The sequence below is a fragment of the Trypanosoma brucei genome, chromosome 10 (assembly GCF_000002445.2).
Source record: "Trypanosoma brucei brucei TREU927 chromosome 10, whole genome shotgun sequence".
NCBI lineage: Eukaryota > Euglenozoa > Kinetoplastea > Trypanosomatida > Trypanosomatidae > Trypanosoma > Trypanosoma brucei.
The window spans coordinates 2,343,803-2,363,700 of NC_007283.1; the positions used below are offsets into that span (position 1 = coordinate 2,343,803).

The following is a 19,898-nucleotide window of genomic DNA, read 5'->3' on the forward strand; positions in this document are numbered from 1 at the left end:
ACCTTAGGAGCACACCATGAAGCGGAACCGTAACCACAACGACCAAATGGGTCCAGCGGCTGCAGCGTTGCGCCGCCGCTCTGTTTTTCGTGATGCTCGCGCTTCTTCTACACAGTTGACTGATGCCCAGTTAATCGCAGGGGCGCTAGAGATGCAGCGTAGCATTGGCCCCTCGAACACAAGTACAACTGTTGTTATCAACAGCCCAGAGGAACTTGCTCTTTACAGACAAAAAACGCGTGCTGAACTGGAGGAGCGGGTGAAACGCGGCTACACATTCCTTGGAAATTGGGTGAAGTATGCGAGGTGGGAGGCACAACAGAAAGACTACGAGCGCATGCGCAGCATACTGGAACGCGCCGTCAAGTTTCATGGCGCAAATCCCGTTCTCTGGCGCGATTATGCTGAGTTGGAGGAGGAGGGTGGTTTTATAAATCATGCACGAGCGGTGTGGGAGCGTGGTGTCACTGCACTACCATCCGCGACAGACCTCTGGCTAAAATATATTGTGCTCGAACAGGCAGCAGGGCAGGACGGTAAGGTGCGCGACTTATTTAACCGTTGGGTGTCAGGGCCGACGCCACCTGCGTGCGCATGGGAGTTATTTGCGCTGTTCGAGGCGCAACAGCGTCGCGCTGAAAACTGTCGGGATATTTTGCGGCGGTATGTGGAGGCTCACGGCACTGTGGAGTGTTGGATTTTCTATGGTAGTGCCGAGTTGAATGTGCTGAAGAATGCGGACCGTGCCGCCATGGTTTACGCTTGTGCGATGGAATCGTTGCCTAACGAATATATAAATGGTGAGAAAGATTGTCGAATACCGCTTGCGTGGGCTGACGCCCTTGCCGCCGCACTGAAATTTGATGAAGCACGCGAACTATATCATCGTCTTTTGAAGGAGTGTACATCTGTGAAGGCACTGGACGCCATTTTCACGGCTTACAAGCGCTTTGAACGACTATACGGAAGTGCTGAGAACCATGAGACTATGACCTCAGTCATCGCCAGAGCAATGTACCAGCATCGCATCGCCCACAACCCTCGTGATTTTGATGCTTACGTTGCGCAGTTTCTACTTTTTCGTGATGCGACCCAAGGAGATAATGCAAGTGTGTGTGCGGGCCATGCTGTTAATGTGGGCAGTAAGGGAGGAGCGTGGGAGGAGGCACTCCAGTGTTTAACGGCTGCTGCTGGGATCCGTATTGATGGGGAGAAAGATGCTGTGTTGGCGCAACACCACGCTGTTGTGGTGATGGCATATGCGCGTTTGGTGGAGGAGCGTGGTGATGTGGCCGCTGCACGCTCAGCATTAGCGAAGTGCATCCGCCATTTCCCCTTTAAGACGGCATGTTGCCCACGACTCTGGATAGAGGCTGCAGCGCTTGAAGAGCGACATGGTGAGTTTGTTCAAGCACAAAAACTTCTCGCTGCGTCACTTAATATCTCACCCTGCCCCGAAGTATTCGATGCTGCGCTTCGCTTGGAGTCTAATGCTTGCGCAGCTGGTGAAGTTAGCGCAGAAAGTTGCGTTCAGCGCAGTCGTGCCATCTATGAGAGTGCGATTAAGCAGTTCCCACAAAATTTCGCCTTGTGGGAGGGCTACGCGAAGTTGGAGGAGAAAGAACGACAATTTCACCGCTCTGACGCCCTGCGTGCTGCATGCATACGTTCCTTCTCCGCAGTTGCGCGGTCGGTGGTCTCGTTGTCTGAGCGTTATGAAGTACTGGAGAAGGTGGACCAAGCTTGGGCGCGCCGCCTCGCTCTGAAGCGACGTCTCCTTCGCTCTGCCCGCAAGAAAACGTGTGGAGGGCTCTCGGAGAGTGCTGAGGTGGAGGAACTTAACTTTTCCCTTCGTCAGCTATACCAAGAGCTGTTGGATTCCGTGTGGGATGAATACATATATGAAGCATTACGTTGGAGGGGTAAAAATGCCTCAACAGTTGGGGTTCTCTCCCCGCCCCCATTGCGGCTGCCGGAGGTTCTTACACCGGCGACGGCCAGATGGGCAGAGGCCGTTAGTGCGGTGACAAATTTTGTTGTCTCGTCGACGACGGCTGATGGTCGACCGGAGGACTCGTCTGTGGAGTGGATGCGCACAACATTCCGTAAGCGGCTTGAGAGGTACCGCCCCAAGTTGCTGCAAGAGTTTGGGGGGCTGGACAATAACGCCAGTTTTGAGGCGATACAACAGTCGAAGCGGTGGGTAGAATTCCTTCTGTCTCCGAACGGAACGGAGTGGCGGCGGTTTGAAGCAGCTCATGGGACATCTGATACGTTGGAAGCGGCGAAGGAATGCACGCAACCAACTGCACGTCGCACGCGGTTGTTTGTGAAGAAAAAGGCATGAAGAAGCAGGGTTAGTGAATGCACGAGGCTGAGGAGAGGTGTGGTAGTATCAGAGAGTGTGGAAGCTGTAAATTGCTGTCACTTGCCAAACAGAAAGGCCCGTTTATTGTATATCATTGTAATTCTCTATTGGTCGCTCCTGCCTCTCGTGTTTCTATTTTACATGCATCTTCTTCTTTGTCTCATGCGATCATAAGAGCTTTTCACCTTGCAGCGACAAGCCGCCTAAACGCTTTTTGATGCTATTCGGGGACCCTAAGAAGTATCGTGCCTTCACACCGATTCTTCAACTTCTCGTAGGGCGTGTTTCACTCCAGATCGCCTTAAACTCTTGTTTCCCGGTCCACAGGTAAAAATGGAGCAGGCACAGCGGCCGCCGGACAATGTGATGGGTGTTATGCGTTGTGCTGTTGAGCGGGGTCGCAAGTCATTCGTTGCGTATAAGAAACGTTTTTGGGTTGTTGATGAGACACAAGGCCGTTTAGAGGTGTACAAAAATGATCAAGAGCCGGTACCGCTAGATAGGTTCTGCGCATCAGAGGTGCGTGGAGTCATTATATCTGGTGACAGACAGAACAAGTTTTATGGCCTTGTACTGCAACTTCGGCGTGGCCAAAACATCAAACTCCGACTTAGCTCTCTGGCGGAACGGGATAGGTGGTATGCCGCAATCACTCGTCTCATCGAACGATGCTCCACGTACAATCGTGACTATAATCTGTTGCGCGTCGCGCAACGGAGAACGCTGGTGGCAGGGCGTTTATTAGGGGTGAACATTACTTTGGCCGTTGCACGATTAAGTGATATCCCTGATGATCTTCTTCAGTACCTGGTGGAAGCCGTTGATGTTGCCATCGACACAATCTCCGCGGCGGTCCATGCATACGGTGGTGATGTGGAGGTGCCACGGCGGTACACGATCACAGTAGAAGCGGGCCAGGATCGTATTGATACGGGCCCACAGTATGACCCAACTACAGGTAGTCTCCTGCTAAACGTGTGGATTTCACGAGATGTAACAGGTAACGTTCGCTTCAATGTTGCGGATTCGGCGGAAGTGATGAAAATGACGCAGTCACACGTGTGGCGTGAACCGCGGATCGAGGGGTGGATCACAACAAATCCAAGTTGCGTTGCTGTTTGCCGTGAAATTGGTGAAATGCTCGGAAGCAGGAACTTTTCATTTTCATTCCAGTGGGGCCAAAACTTACGGGATACGGAGAGGGTTGAACAATATTTGCATCAGTACGTTCATGAGGATTTTTTGCGTGCAATTCATCGGAATATCGTCGAGGTAGTGGAGGATTTCAGACGCTCTGATACAGACGCTGACGATTCGTGCTATCTCAAGTACATTGGGGACTTTGTTTCTGGAATAGCTATTGTTCTGGATGAATCAACTGTAAATGCGGGGAAGCCACCTCTACTGCGTGTAACAACTACGGTTGAGTACCAGCGGCGTTGCAGGCACGCAGTGGTGCTGAAGTCGAAATACTTTGAAGTGTACCGGACGCAGCGTGTGCTGACCAAGTCATTGAGGTTGCAACTTGTAGAAGTTATTCTCCTAGCAGACCTGAGCAAGCGGCTGAGTGACAGTAAAACTGCCCTAACTCAAGCCATTGGAGGCAACGAATGTGTGCGTATTATATGGGTTAACTTATTTCGCTCGTTTGCAAGCGTTGGCGCTCAGCTACCTCAATTTAAGTTATCTGATGTGGTCACTTCCATCACTAACACTTATTTGACCCGTCTAGAAAGCCTACAGCAGTTGGGGTCACTTGAGCTACCGTACGCTGGAGTGAAACCGCTTTACGCATCACTTTTTTCCAATGTCACCACTCTTGTCGTTGATTTTGTGCCATTTAAGGAGGACGACGTTTCCCAACTGCCGGAGCCAAAGGTTCACGACGGTATATTGACGGATTACATTGTCTGCTGCACAGCCGCTCAACAACGTGCTATGATGAATTTCATTTGTTCGCGAAGAGGTGTACCTCAGATTGATCGAGCCTATGTGCTGTTGAATGGTCTTTTTGCTTTTCCTTCGATGCCCGCAACTACCTTCAAGGAGTGGTGCGAGAAACAAGCATTTAATGGCGTGGAGGGATACAGTGGGGCGAATGACGATGATTCTAGCTCCCGCTCTTCTGGAGGAAGTGATGACTTGGGCGATGCTGTGGCGTTTGAGCGCAACGCGGAGGCACAAGTGCTCGATCTGCACCGTGTTGTGAGTACAATCTACGACTCGCAAGGTGCTGCCGTACACCTTAAGATCGGTGCGGATTCTATCCGTGATGCTATCGAAGCCCTCGAACAGGCATTTGACGGACGTCAGATTCGTAAGCACGATTTGGTGCGTGTACTTACAGCCAATCTACGTCGACTACGGGCTATTTATAGTCATGCTGTTGGAGGTGAAGTGATGACTCGTCTCGACTTAGATGCGGCAGGACGGCTTCTTCGTTCTCTCTGTGAATACAAGGAAAGTGAACAAGGCCTTGATGAGTTGCTTCAGCGATGTGCCCAACAACGACAGCAGGCCGTGAGGCTGGGAAGCAGTGACTCGGTGCCCCAAGAAAGAAGATCGCTGTCCTGCAGCGCATCGGAAAGTATCTACGATTTTCAATGTGTATCGCAAGTGGCGCTAAACTATGTTCTACCACGGGAGGTGAAGCTAGCCCGTAAAGCGTGGCGCGTCGGTCTTGTTGCGGGTCTTCAGGATGTTGGAAAAACGCTGATCCTCAACTCTCTTCACGGTGTCATACAACCGACATTTCCAACAATTGGACTTTCCCAGAGAGTAATCGCTTTTGAGGAGTGGGTGTTTGCGATGCACGAACTCGGTGGTCGAGAGAGTTTTCGTGAGAACTGGCGCTACTACGTTGAACGCATGGAGGAGGTCGATTTCTTGTTCTTTGTCGTAGACAGTATGAACAAACGCGCCTTCAAATATGCCTCCAATTATCTGCGTGAGATTACCAATTATTTCGTGAATACTCCCCTTGTTGTGTTGTTCAACAATGTCCGTGTAGGCGTTAGAGGCGTTTCCTTGTTGGATCACTTGTCAGGTGCTGTTAAACTGGACAAAATAAAAAAACGGCAGCCAGAGAGATTCATCATCGTTGGGACATGTGATATTACTGTGGTGAGCTCGTCGCACCGCACAATTCCTCCGACACTTCTTGAAACTATGCAGCGTCTTGGGGAATATCTACGCCAAGTGTCACCACCGGAGCGAACGCCCAGCGAACCAAAGAAGGGATCTGGAGTTGAATACACAACGACATAGCTCTTGATCTCGTTATGTTGCTGTGACTTGCACTATGTGGTCTCACGGCGTACTTGTTTGAAACTCTCTTCGGAGATTCCCTCCCTTCTTTCCTCCCCCCCCCCACCGAGCGGCGCAGTCTTCAAACTTGGCACACGGGAATGGCCAGTAACTTATGCCTGTTTCATCATATCGTGCGCTTAATAACATTTCTGAAGGATTTACATGCGCCTTTTCCTTCGCTTTTGAGCACCTAGCGGCCGGTAGTTGCGGCAACCTTCGGTAGATCAATGTTCATTCGACTCACCTTCTTGAGTTAAATGTTGAATTTTAACGTATTCGTGGTTTTCAGTGATCTGCTAGTTGTGAACTCGTTCCTTCCTCCCCCCTCCTGCACTTCTTTTCGTTGAGTGGTAAGTCGTTGGTCGGCAGGTAGGTGTCATGTACTTCCATCCTCTCCATGTGGTTCCGTTGCTTGCTCCTGATGTCTGTATCGGTCAGACCTTATTTGGCTCTTATTAGGTGGGAAGCTGATCACAAAGGAAGAGGTTGATGATATTTTTCACTTACACTTTTTGTTGATCACTACACACCGAGGACTGTGTGGCAGTACAAAAGCAGTTGATGTGGGAAAGAAGAAGAGATGCCCCCCCCCCCCGTGGAGCGGAGCGGAGGTTTGCAGGGGGATGAGGGCTGATGATGGGACTCTTTGGCCCGCACGGTGCGCATGTTGGTGCCTTTTGTAAGGAATTGTGGTGTTGTTTAGGATGTTGCGTTCCCTCACCGCCCACGTGAGGTGTTTACTTGCGACTGACAAAAGAAGGCTCCGGTGTGACGCAAGGGGAGGTCAGGTGTGTTCGTTTGAGTTCGAAAACGATGTTACCCATCAAACCGAATTCGTTTGCAGTGCCACAGCTGCTTAGCTCAATTATTACGTCATTGTTTTTCGTTATCATCGTCACCGGTTTATGTTAGCTTTCGTGGAGGGACTCTTCTTCGTAAGAGAGGAAAGCGAGTGGCGGATGTGGTGCGGTTGATATCACAACATGTTTCTTCCTGCTTTTTGTTTTTTTTTTGATCGTGATCTGTCCAGGGATCAAACTCGCTTCGCGTCCTTTTCACTTGAAGTCACAATTGCTGCCGATTTTTTTCTGATTTGCTCCGTTTACAGCATACTTTGGAACGAGGGAAAGCAAAGTAGGGGAGAAAGGAGGTGTATGCGTATTCTTCTGTTTCACTCTCTTTCTACATCCAGAAGGAGGATATTTTTTCCTCCTTTCACACTCTAGCCTAGTTGTGAAATGAGTGTTTGCCTTGGCACGGATCCGTCTCCGCAACTGTTTGCAAGTTGGGCTAAGAAACAGGGCATCTTTCTCCACCCCGATGTAGCCTTTCTTGTTCCTACCAAAACAATGGGAGCAGGTGTGTTCGCTCGGAGGCAGCTTCCAAAGGAAACTGTTATAGTCAGCTGCCCATTCAGCAGTTCCATTTCGCCGTATGCGGGGCCTTCCACCGTTGAAGCTCCCTGTGTGAAAGCACTTAATGATACCCAAGTAAAAGATAATGTATTGTACGTGACACTGCGCTTTATGGCAGAAGTTCTGCGGCCTTCATCGCCTTGGGTACCGTGGCTTAAAACGTGCCCGCGCATGTTAGACCACCTTTTTGGCAATGTGATTGATGATAAAGCGTTTTGCTCTGCTACATGTACCTCATTAGGTACTGTTTCGACACGGTGGACATGTCTTTCGCAACAACTGCTCGAGATGAATGTTTCCCAGCGGTGGGGTCTTGCAGAAGAGATTATGAAACGCTATCCCGAACACTGGCCGGAGGATCGCGCTACGTTTCCTCTTTTTTGTGAGTGTCTGGCCCTGGTGCTCTCACGTAATTTCCACCGGGAGAACGTTGAGGGCCGTGAAGGTCCTTACTTACTCCCTGGTCTTGACATGGTCAACCACTCCTTTGAGGCGAACGCAATCCTGGAAATCCGTGGGGGCGGACGCAAGCATAGTTTAACCTTTTGTCTGGTCGCCTCCAAAGAGTTACGTCGTGGAGAGCAGGTGCTTCTTTCCTATGGAAAGATTGGCGCCGCACGGTTTGCCGTGGAGTTCCAGTTCGTCACGGATTCTGTTGTAGGGGAGGATATGCTTCGATTTTCCGTTGATGTAATAGTGGACATAGTTGCAGCTATTATGGCATCGGGTGAAAGCACAAACGACACAGAATCGAACGTAAGGATGTTGCGGCAGCGCGTGGAGCGACTACAGCGCCTTGGGTTTCTCTTCGATGAGGGTCTTTACATCTCACGATTACCACGCACCTCAATCAACCGTGACTTAGATGCTGTCGGTAGTTCGTGTTCTGCCTCCACTTGGGGTGCCGAGATCGCACCTGCAACCGTTAAAGATGTTCAGCGGTTCTTTAATGTTTTCCATCTTATGACGGTAAGCACTGGTGAGTTTGACCATCTAATTCACACCATAAACCGGGATTGGCAGGTGAAGCGCACAGATGCCTTGATGACCCTAGCGTCCAGGGTGATAGCTATGCGAGCAGAAGCAGCTCATCTGCAGCTGAATTTGGTTCAAGAGCAGTTTTCAGGGGAGGAACACTCCTCTCGTCGTAGGCTCATGGAAACTGTTCTGAACTCTGAGCTGCAGATGCTGGATACACTTCAGGAGTACGTGAAAGGAATGTGTTAAGATTTTTTTCTTGTAGTCGCACAAGGGTTTCGGACGTACCGCTTGTAAATATATAGGGGGGGGGTGTCCAGTTCTTTTTTTTTTGAGGGTTCGGCGATTAAAGCTCTCAACGATCCCCTTCCTCCCATTTCGTCATTCGCTTTAATTATTTGGGGGCCGCTGGCTACTCTATAATTCCTGTTCCTGGTTGTTCTACTGTGGTACCATGACACTTCTTGTAGTGTTTACAGATGAGTCTCATCTATACGCACTGCCGCCATATTTTTCGATCTCTCCCACTTTCCCTGTTTTCGCCCACCCTCAAGTCTCTCCTCTCCAAAGACGCATCTATATTTACTCTTCTGTATACGTGTGCACACAATTTTTTACACAACTGAGGTTAAGGTATTGTTGGATCATTGTGGTGAACAATCCTGACGCGTATCGTTGCGCGACGTGGGAAGAGGTCGTATATATATATATATATACTTGGTGAGTGGCTGTGTGTCTGTTCGTATACGTTTGCGTGGCGCAGCGTGGTACAAACATATATATATATGCGCTGATGAATAAGCTGCTTATCACGCTACATGGCTGTCATATAATGCATTCCCCGGGTCTCTCGACCGTTTCCCCTCGCGTATTAATAGTGGTGGATGGTGTGTACGAGTTCGTGGCTCACGGGAAAGCTAGCACCTTCACATCCTACTTCAACGAGCTTTTCACAGTTGGTTACATTGACCGCTTAACAGTAGTTGAAGTACTTGTATACAATTCGTCAACCACGGGATGTGGAGACTACAACGAACAACAGTTGCTTGGGACATGTCGATTATCCACCGTGTGGTTGTTCCAGGGGAAGACACCTAAGCGGCGACGCCATGTTTTGGCGAACGATGCCGGCATAGCCGGGACAGTTGAGCTCACTTTGATGCTTGACACCTCTAGGGAAGGTAAAGGCAGCTTTGAAGAAGAGACGAACGAGTGGTGTGCCTCGCGTTTGGTTCGTTTTCTGATGCACAATGATAAGGGCCGTTTGAGGGATGTAGACCTTTTGCTTTCCACAATGGAGACTGATGGAGCACCACTGAGGCCTCTAGCATCACCCCCAAAATGCGCAGCTGCTTCCTCTGAGAGTTCGCGAAGCTCTTGCGCGGCTTTTGAAGAATTAATGAGGAACCTGTGCGAGGAGTATCACTGTGAAGAACCTCCGCAGTGTCGGGTCCGGGTTGCTTTGGAAGGTTGTACCTCTCTTGAAGAAAGTGACAAGCACCACTCATCAAATGTAATTGTGGTGTTTCGGAGTACAGCCGAGGAGTTCGTGTCGCCGTCAAGGCCGTACACGTCTAACCCTGTCTGGGGATCAACGTTGGGTACGGCCACTTTCGACGTCTGTAACCCGGAGGACTTTGTGCTTGATGTTATTGTGTACCGCATCACTTCGTCATCGGGTTATGTTGAAGTTGGCCGGGCGCGAATACGTGTTTACATGCTCACAACGGAATACTCTTCCAAAAGACAATATTTTATTTTCCGCCATGATAGTTACATAACGCCATGTGTTACAGGCGCCGTCCATATCACAATAAAACCGTTGGGGTTCGGACTGTCACCGAAAGATGCGGGTGGAACCGCCGACTTGTTCCATGCTCGGTTGAATCGTTTTTTTTACCGCTACGATCGTCGGCGACTGCAAGAGGTGGATATTATTCTCTACTCTCGCAGGAATAAACTGGATGAATTGATGGACGAATTGGAAGTTTACTACGGTCGTGAACCTGGCACGGCAGTACTGTGTTTGACTGTGGAGGAGGTGCAATCGTTATTGCATGTTGCATCTACGGACCTCGATGGTGAGGATGTAGTAGTTGTGGTCACAATGGGTAGCCAATCGAACCGTACAGACGCTAAGCGAGTGACTGCGAACTCTCGAATAGTTTTTGGCAATGCTTTTCAGATTGACGTTGTTCGAGAAACTGATATGATACGGTTTGAAGTAGTGAAAGCAGGATGTGAGGACGTTGTGTACGGAAGCGTGGATTTTACTTGCCTCAGAATTCAGAAAGGTGTTGAGAATACCCGGACGCTGTATTTGGTAGGAGCTGCGGGCACAGAGAAGGCATTTCTAAGTGGAACAATAACAGTTACTTTTTTCAGTGAAAATTTGGGCCAGTCGTACACTGCTGATACAGAATCAGAGTGCATGTATGCAGGGCGTCTGCGTCGCTATGCGTGTCAGCACGCACCAGAAAAACTGCATCTTGTGGACGTGGCGGTTGCTACTGTTTTCGATACTGAGGGATTCATGAAGGAAATGAGTCGAGATTATGGCGAAGAGAATCCAACTTATGTGCTGTACATGACAGTATTGGGGTGTCGAAAGCTGAGGAAGCGTTTTGGGTTTACAATGAGTGCGTACGTTGTCGCTCGTATGGGCGTGGACCGCTACGAGACACGTGTAGTGAGAAATAGTACGAAGCCGGACTACTTTGAATTCTTTGAGTTTTTTATAGATCAGTTCGCGCACACGGAACTCACCCTAGTAGTTATGGATCAGTACGACATGGGTACCGACAAAGAGGTTGGCCGGACTGTCATTCCCTTGGAAAATGCAATCCCCGAGCATCAGTACAACCTCTGGTTGCCTCTCATGAAGGATGGGTGCTCCAACTGTGGGTTTGTGGGTGTGAAGTTTGTGGTAAAGGATCTTCAACTTCGCGACTCGTTGTGTGACCACGTCAAAGCAGGAACCTTCTCAGAGCGTTGCGGCCCTAGACAAGAGGAGCTTACATCGCCAAATGAGTCACGACGGGCAACAGGTGTTACCAATTTTTCCAACGCGTTATACCACTTGTTTGGTGGGTGGGGCAAGAGAATATTCCGTGCGCCTCGGTGGCAGCCGTGGCGGGACGAGTCCAGCAAGGGGTTCTCCAAGCTCAAGGTATCTGAAGGGGTTTCGGGCTGTGAGCATGGATCAGATCACCCAGTGCTTGCGAACATCATTGACGACGGCATCTACTCTGCAAGTGAGTTCTTGCGACCCAGAACAGCGAGAACGGCACCCAAGTTATTATCAAATCTTCTTGTTAAACAGCGTGCTCGTCACACCCTCGTCCCGCAAACACCTAACTCTACCACAGGAAGGCGGTTTTTACATGTACACCTCCACTACTGTGACGACTTGGAAGAGAGGCGTTTAGTTCCTCCAAGCCCATGTGTGATGCTCGCAACGCTCAGGACAACATACATTTCGAGAACAGCGTTCGAAACTTGTTCACCCCGATATGACGATGTGTTTCATTTTCCCATCACTTGCCCAGATGAGGACTTTCTTACCATAACAGTCATGACAGACACGCCGTACGGTAGAAAAACTCTTGGGTTCTGTATGCTCTCCATAAAAAATGTTTGCTATGGCATGCCTCAAACGCGTTACGTAGCGCTGGTGGTCGCCCCTCATGGATCTGTGGCGCAACAACGTGGTGTGGTGTGTCTCTCCCTCCTTAGTGAGAATTTCGGTGTTGCCGTACCGCCACCCCTGGGGAGAGAGTGCAGCTTTCGGCAATGGTTGCAAAGCATCCTCGTGAAGTATGCGCCGACGGAGCTGCATCGGCTCGAATGGTACGTAGGCGAGTATTCTGTCAAAGACAACAGAGAGGTGGAAGGCTTCTTCGTTACGAACACATACAAGAGGAGGGGGAAGGAGGAAGTCAATGTCCATATTTCCGTGGAAACGGTATCAAACTTGCATTGCGATGGTTTGGTCGTTGCCTCTGGTTCGTGTTCGATGACGGCGGAGTTAGGGGGAAGGACGGTCTGCCGTATCCCCGCTGTGGAGGGAAGCAACGGCTTCTTCAACATTTCAGGGGAATTCGATGTTGTCATCCCTCAACCACTAACGCAGACACTGCGCCTTCTTGTGAGCGTCAAGGCAGGCTCAAAACGTAGCCACGGAGAATGTGTCATATCATTCGCGGATGTGCACCGCAAGGCAGCTCGTGGGCAAGCTCACTACATTGTGGAAGGCCCAGGACTCCCGTCGGCCTCCCCCATTGGTTACGTAACCGTCTCAATGTCCTGTGACCGTTGCGGCAGAGTGGGGACGCCATCAGATTATGCAGATAGGAGTCTATATACGAGGATGCGTGATTACTATTACTATTACATTCGTGAACGACTTCACGTGGTGAACGTCACTTACAGCAAGAAAGTTGATGTGGACAACCATCTGAGAAAGCTGGTGGAGGTGTATGGCCCAGAACCCAGCACCCGTCAACTCCATCTAGAAATTGTGCAGTGTAATTTTCCAGGCATTGCCGACGGTACTCCCTATTTTGCTCTCGAAGTCGGACTCCTGCAGTATAGGACAGTACCTGTCGCCGACAACCCTGACTCCCATTTCAAAGGGTCATTTGACATTCATCTTGGATTACCCGAAAAGGATGAACTAAACCTGATAGTGTTTATGAGTCGTGCGTGTGAGTTGCTTGATGTGGAGGTTGGACGAACCTTGATACCCCTCAGGAACGTCGTGTGCGGGAAGAAAATGCTTTTCCGTCTCCCACTCGTGCGACAGGCTCAGACAAAATATGCTAAAATCCATGGCTCCGTTGAAGTTTTGCTTTACACCAATGATTTTGGTCTCCCGTCCGAGCAGCAGAGGCACGCTCTGCATCACAGCCTTTGCGATCGAGTACAGTGGGAGGTTTCTCATTCCAACCCAAAGGACATTCATCGGATCCCCAATTTTCTCGCGGGAATACAGGTGCAAAGCGGGTGGGTTAGCGGTCAAATGGAATGTAGATCGTTACCTCGGCCTGGCTCAGCGTCAGATAACGCAATCCGTGTTCTCTTTCTTGGGTTTCAATGCCTTCCTGAAAAAGGTGTCTACATAAAAGTGAAGTTGGATGGCTGTAAGAAGCTTCTACGCACAGGCGACCTGTCGGGGAAGCGGCTTGCTTGCGTCAATGAAGAATTCACCATTGAAGGTTCTGCTGTACTGAAAAACACAGTTTTTACGTTGAAGTTAGCAGAAAGTAAGACAAATGAATCGCGCGCGTTATGTTACTGCGACTTCACTCTAGCAGATTGTCCCCCTGGATGTGTGTCTAGAAAGTGGCTGCGTCTCTTCGACGACAGGGGCAGGTCTATGGGCCAACTAGGCATTCAGGTGGACGCACCAGCTTCCTCAAGCTCATTTTTCTCTCGCAGCAGCAGCAACCGGTCCCATCACGACGTGGAGCGAGTCACGGATGATGTCGTGTCACTTCTACAAAAGTACTTGCCGCAAGGGCTGCGGCGACTCGACCTGATAATTAACCATTCCGATAATGTGAGTGCCGTTCATCGTGTGCTTCGCAAGGAACTGGCACCCAAAGTGCAAGCGACAATATACTGCCAGGTTCAGCAAATCAGATTGCGAACTCCAGCAAGGATATACCCCCGAGTCGAGTTTTCTTCAGCTGACGAGGTTCAATACGTAACGGAGCGCACATACGGGGAGTGTATGGTGGACTCAAATACGCCATCCCGAAAGAGAGGGGCCGTTTACCTCCACTTTTCTTCAGTCCGTTTGGATGTGAACGGGGCAGATGCGCTGCGGATTTCTGTTCATGATGGTGAGGCGAGAGAGGGGTGTGAGAAGTTAGGGAGTGTGGTGCTTTCGTTGCGAGCACTTCTAACCCCGACACTGTACGGCACAAATGAGATATTGAGGGCGCCGCTTGTCAAACTGTGGCGTACCGGGATTAAAACACGGGCAGTCGTGGCTGGAACCATAACCTTCCACCTTAGTATCCCTATTTTTGAGCGGTACCCAGCGGCGCTATGCCTCTCCGAGATCTTTCCGTGCGCTGTGGACCGAGATGTGATACGATGTTATTTCAACAAAATATCTTCAGTGCTGCGGTGCCACGATACGGGTTCACTCGTGGACATCCACCGCAAGGTGTTTGAGGAGCTTGTCGTGAAACCAAATGGGTCGGTTGAGCTGCGCAACTTCCTCCACCAATTAGCGGAACGGTGGGGCGTGGACGTGAGTTCTCTTGACGCCACTTCCCCCGACTGGTCGTTTTGTTGATGGCGCCGCGCTTTACTGTGAAAGACTGTTAAGTACATATGTATGTTTATATTGTTTGCAGGGCTCGTGGAACGGTTCGGATGTAAGTGTTTGTGATGTGGTAGTCGTTCGTTTCTGTCATGATGTTTAGTAGCGTAAAATAAAGTATTCGTTTATTTATTTGTTGTCCCTTTTTTTAAAAAAAAAATTGTGTAATACCCCTTCTCGCAAAAGTAACGGAAGAACGGGGCGGTTCTTCCTGAAAGACTGTGAAAATAAAAACAGTACGATACACCGCTGGTGTACAGGGGGAAAGGGGGAAAAAAGGAAAGTCAAGTATGGTATAGTATTTATTTGTTTGTAGTCTGCTGGCCCCGTGTATTATATGGCAAAACTGAATATAGTGGAACCGTACGTACGGCACTTCGTTCGGTGCCTTTTTTTTTTTGCGCTGTTTCGTTTATTTGATGCCCTTCATGACTTCTCTTTCCCCCACTGAATCTTACGGTTTTGGCATTACTTACTCGATGGTGGTAACGGGTTCCGTCATCTTGTCTTTTTATATTTTAAACCTCTTGTTAGCCCGGTTTTCGTTTTTTTCTTTTCTTAAAAAAAAAAAATAATCTAACTCCTGTTTGTGTTTTTTGGAACAGATCGATGTATGTGGTTGAGGTGTAGAGAGGACAACAGGCACAACAACTTGTGCGATATTACGTGTCGCATGTTAGTTTCCTACCCTTTTTGTTGCTGTTGTTGTCCTTCACTTCTGTCAGCGGCTTACTTGTTCGTAAAAGTGTCATGGGAGAGGAGAGAGTTCGATTGGAACACTTCCTGATGTGGAAAACGATTAAGTCTTTTTTCCCCCTTCTGTTCGCTGTGGCTTATTGGTAGACCCCTCATGTGAGCACTTTTATTCTGCTCCCCCTTTGTACTGTTTTCCGTCTGTGCGAAAACCACTCGTGCCTCTTCTTGTATACTTCGTCATGATACCTTCTTTCTATTTTCTCCTTCTCATTCTTATCATCAATTTACCGTTTCCTTTCCCCCCTTTTTTTTCGCACTGCCCCCAAAGTGTTCATTTAAACCCCCACTATCACAGTGGTTGTGAACTGAGTGTGTAGAGTGCAGGAGGCGGATAACAACAAAAGGGCTCCATCACTGACACTACGCTACCCGCCACCTGTGTTTTGAACGGTACGCACACACATAAGCACACAAGCAGAAAAAGAAAACGAAAAAAGAAAGGGAGACATTAGGGGTTTCAAAAGGGAGAGTAATTCGAAGAGCAGAGAAGGAAGGGGAACATCACGGCACATATTCCTAGAAGGGCGATTGTTAATAATTTGCTCGGACGAGGGAGGGCTACGAGAGGAAGTGAGTGAGACGAACAGAAGTCACATTCTCACTGATAGTGTTGTGCGAGGGTTTTTGTGTTTCAAGACAACGAGAATATTGTCCATTTAAGCAGGGTAACACTTCGTCACCCTCGTAGAAATATTTGCAAGTAACCATGAAGGACAGTTATCGCGATCCCAACAGGGCAAAGAGCTACGCGTCGTCCGCCGATGCCTTTTCTTCTAGTGCGCAACGTTCATGTGCTGTCGGTAGTGCCACCTGGAACGGCTCGCCCTGCGATAATTCGCCCAGTAGCACATTTATAAGTAGCACCGGAAGAAACACTGGGAAGTTGCATAAGGTGGGGTTTCGGAAAAGAGAAACGACTGCCCCACGTGGTGAAACGCATCCGCCGAGGGTCCCAAGAAAGCAGACGCCACCGACTGCGAGGAGCAGGCCGGTGCCCCCTTTGGCGTTGACGCAAACAGGTGCAAGAACAGAACGCGGTCACAGAATGGATTTGAGGGTACGTGTCGAGGGCGTCAAAAAATTGCTTCCCCCTAATAGCGCATCGAAAGCCCTACCCTCAACCTTCATTATGGTTCAAACAGCAACAGGGCGTGGCAAAACGCCGGTAATTTTCAACAACGCTAATCCTCCTTTTAACGACGAGTTCGTGTTTACCGTTAGAGATCCCAAATTAGATGAAATTACGGTTGTATTAGTCTCGCACACACCATCTGGAAACAAAAAATTGGGACAGTGCGTTCTTTCTCCTGGAAATCTTGTGTGTGGCGAAGAGAAGAGGCGATGGGTTTCTATTGTCCGCCATCCTGGAACAGATCAAGCTCGCGACTACGCTCCCATGCTACTTAGTATGTATACTGAAGACTTCGGCCTTCGGTGTGGACCATCAGAAGCGAAAGAAAGTGAATTCCGCGAAAAGCTTCGTGCGCTTCTTAAAAACAACGCACCACGGGAGCTCCACCGTCTCGAGTGGTATGTGGGAAGTTGCGTAGGTGACTATGATGGTGCTTTTTCTCAGCTGTGCTCAAAGTATCGCAAGTCAAAGGGCACACCTGCGGCGTTTCAGCTTGTCATTAACGCAGTCTCTGACTTGACCGATGGTAATGGATCACCAAGCGCTTGTGAGACGTGCTGCGTGAAAATTTACGCGGGTCGGGTGAAACGGGTCACCCCAATGGCCTTGTATCGATCCTCGGCAGTATTTAACGAAGTCTTCAACCTGTCATTAGATGACCCCTTGTCGTCTGGAATAACTCTCTGCGTCTGTTCGCCACGCGGTAAGATTGGTGAATGCGTTGTCTCTCTGAGAGGGATCCAGAAGGGCGTCGCGAAGGAGCGCACAAATTCTCTTGTTTATGCTGCTGGGACCGGGGATGCAAGTCTCTGTGGAACCATTTCCTTTACCCTTTACTCACAGACGTTCGGAGTGGAAAATCCCATTGAAGAGGCAGAAGAGAACGCCAGGCGTACTCGGCTGCAGAACTATCTGTGGAATTATCTCCGAGATGACCTACATCGTCTAGACCCCATTCTATACTCCATCACTGACGTGGATTCCTTCATGAGTGTGTGGACGCGCACGTACGGTCCGGAGCCCCGACAACACCTTCTACGGCTCCGAATTAAAAATTTGAGGCTCCTGACCAAACTGAAGAGTCCCGAAGAGTTTACGGTCGTATTACGTACAGGACCAAATGCATATCGAACTTCCTGTGTTCGCTACTCACAAGACTTCAGATTCTGTGATGAATTGGTGGTCAGTGTGTGCACTCCATCCGCCGCCGAGTTCACTTTTATTGTGGTGAAAACATCGGACGTACACGAGGTAGAGATGGGTCGGGCCACCGTGTCCTTTGCAGATATTCCGCAGAGCTCTGTATTCAAACGTGATATAATCATCTATGAGGACGCCTTACAGGTCGGCTCCAAAGACTTTGGTACGCTTTTTATTGAGGGGATTACGAACGACTTTGGTCTGCCGTCGGAAACCTTAACTCCTGAAAGGAGAGAATACTACAGACGACGTGTCGCATCGATTTTGTCCCGCTACAAACCGACTGAGGTATACCGTTGTGACTACCTTCTTGGCACCCACTCGGGAATGGAGGAGCAGCTTGTGAGGCGTTTATCAGAGGAGTACGGCCCCGAAACCGGTAACGCGCACGTCAATATCCAAATTTTGGCAATTAATGACTTCATGCTCTCCTCTCCCTGCTACGTTAAGGTATACGTGGATGACGTTCAGGTACTTAGAACAAAGAGCCACCGCACAGCCCTGAATATGCAGTTTGATATATCCCTGAACAACTCCGCAACGCTGCAGATAGAGAATCCCCTCCGCTCGCTACTGAGGTTTGAGTTGATGGAGCCTCGGAGGTTTCTGCGATCCCGGGTTGTGGGCGTGGCAGAGTTAAGCCTGGTCAAGATGGTACCGAATGAGAAGAATGTGTACCGGCTTCCAGTGTTTAACGCTGAGCGAAACGGAGAGGTTGGAACTCTGAGTGTGGAAATAGAATCACCAAGTCTGAGGCACGACGTGTCAGCCATTTTCGACACTCCCCGCGAAGAAGATGACGCCGAGCTATTCGAAAATGTAATGAAAGATGTAACAACTCTGGTAAGCAAGTACTGCCCTCAGAACTTGCCCCATGTCCAGCCGATGGTGGCCAAGGCAGCGTCATTGAGGGATGTCCACCGCGAGCTTAGGGACAAGTTCACACCAAAGCGGGTTGCTTTCACTTTTTACGTACATATTGACAAGCTGGACCTATCGAACCGCGAGGACATTGAGGCGTATGACGAGGGTCTTATTTCTGTCGAGGCTTACTTCATGAACGAGCGTGTTGTGCAGCCAATGAAGGTAAGTGATGTAAGCAAAGCAAGGGCGAGTAAGTTGTTTCCCGAAATTCGTTTCGATATCGTTCACCCACACTCATCAGAGCCTGACTGTAGCTTGCCCATACTTGAGATCGTGATGCACAAAAAGAACTATAGTACCTTCAAACCCCTTCTAGCTGTTACGAGGCATGGCACTGCTGCTGCAGCGAAACCTCTGAACGTACAAACAACAGAAATGGGCCGTGTGGTTCTCTCGGCGCGGGCCCTTCTAACAGAGTGCATGTACTCCCTTGGAGAACCGGTTACTGTAGGTCTTGTCTCTTCAGGGGAACGCGCTCCACAGGGAGGTACCGTGTTTGGGGACATCGAAAGCTGTCAACGTGCCTACATTGGCGACCTAACGTTGCGCGTGACTGTTCCTTCATTTGAAACCATACCGCGATGCTTACAGTTTAGCTCTCACGTCACACGAGATTTTCAACAGGATTACGTCCGTTATCACGCTGACCGAATCTTCAGTCTGTACCGAGCTCACGATCCATGGAAGCTGCGTGAATTTTACTACTTGCTCTTCGAGAGGGATGTGGCTTTGGGCAAGTGGCCTCGATCACTACATAATTGGTTGGTAAATTGTATCAAACTGTATGGACCAGAGGCCCCTGGTACCTATGGACCGCCTCCCAAGCTTCGTTTGGGTTTGAAGGAGTGGGATCAGCAACGAGTCAATAGAACGACGGCGAGTACTGCGTGCACATCAAGCGGGTATAACACAGCTCGAGGAAGCAGCTCCGCATTTCCTTCAAACGCATTCAGCGGCAGCGCCAGGCGTTCCCGGAACGGCGATCATGGACAGTAGTTTGCCGGTTGGTTCCCACAGGAAATGGGCAGTTTTGGGGGGAGATTGTGGCTTATGAGTATGCCAGAACGGGTGCGCCACGATGGAGAAATAACATTAGAAAATCCTACGCCGTCATCCATATATGCGTATGAATGTATATATGTCTGTATAAAAAAAAAATGGGGTGGATGATGCTAGAAGATTGAATGAGAGATGTAAGACAGGCAGTGTAGGCGAAGCGAGGAGGGCAGGCGAGAGGGTGTGCTCGCACTGCACCCCTGTTTGTGTTCACACTTGTAGTGTATGTATCTATATCTGCGACAAATGTACGAATTTTAAATTTCTGACTTTACAGTAGCGCCTTGATGCCTTTTTGGAGTGGAGTGCGCAGGTGAAAAAGAATGGGGAAGTTGAATGCGGTGGAAGTGCACTTGATGTGTGTGCCTGCGCATACATGTGCGGATGTGGATGTGCATGTGAGAGGTGGTGCGTGGCCGCAATCAG

At 49.5% G+C, this 19,898-nt stretch overlaps 5 protein-coding genes across 5 annotated transcripts; all 5 read left to right on the plus strand.

Moving 5' to 3' along the window:
- Window positions 1-16: 16 nt before the first annotated feature.
- Window positions 17-2,347, plus strand: Tb10.6k15.0680 (hypothetical protein, conserved; the record flags this gene model as incomplete). The annotated part of the gene is made up of 1 exon (XM_818096.1): window positions 17-2,347. The coding sequence occupies one exon, from the start codon at window positions 17-19 to the stop codon at window positions 2,345-2,347; it is 2,331 nt and encodes a 776-aa protein (XP_823189.1).
- A 354-nt stretch (window positions 2,348-2,701) lies between these two features.
- Tb10.6k15.0670 (hypothetical protein, conserved) lies at window positions 2,702-5,635 on the plus strand (the record flags this gene model as incomplete). The annotated part of the gene is made up of 1 exon (XM_818097.1): window positions 2,702-5,635. The coding sequence occupies one exon, from the start codon at window positions 2,702-2,704 to the stop codon at window positions 5,633-5,635; it is 2,934 nt and encodes a 977-aa protein (XP_823190.1).
- Window positions 5,636-6,915: 1,280 nt separating this feature from the next.
- Window positions 6,916-8,319, plus strand: Tb10.6k15.0660 (hypothetical protein, conserved; the record flags this gene model as incomplete). Its single annotated transcript, XM_818098.1, has 1 exon — window positions 6,916-8,319. The coding sequence occupies one exon, from the start codon at window positions 6,916-6,918 to the stop codon at window positions 8,317-8,319; it is 1,404 nt and encodes a 467-aa protein (XP_823191.1).
- A 544-nt stretch (window positions 8,320-8,863) lies between these two features.
- Tb10.6k15.0650 (hypothetical protein, conserved) lies at window positions 8,864-14,377 on the plus strand (the record flags this gene model as incomplete). Its single annotated transcript, XM_818099.1, has 1 exon — window positions 8,864-14,377. The coding sequence occupies one exon, from the start codon at window positions 8,864-8,866 to the stop codon at window positions 14,375-14,377; it is 5,514 nt and encodes a 1,837-aa protein (XP_823192.1).
- A 1,489-nt stretch (window positions 14,378-15,866) lies between these two features.
- Window positions 15,867-19,412, plus strand: Tb10.6k15.0640 (hypothetical protein, conserved; the record flags this gene model as incomplete). Its single annotated transcript, XM_818100.1, has 1 exon — window positions 15,867-19,412. The coding sequence occupies one exon, from the start codon at window positions 15,867-15,869 to the stop codon at window positions 19,410-19,412; it is 3,546 nt and encodes a 1,181-aa protein (XP_823193.1).
- Window positions 19,413-19,898: the final 486 nt, after the last annotated feature.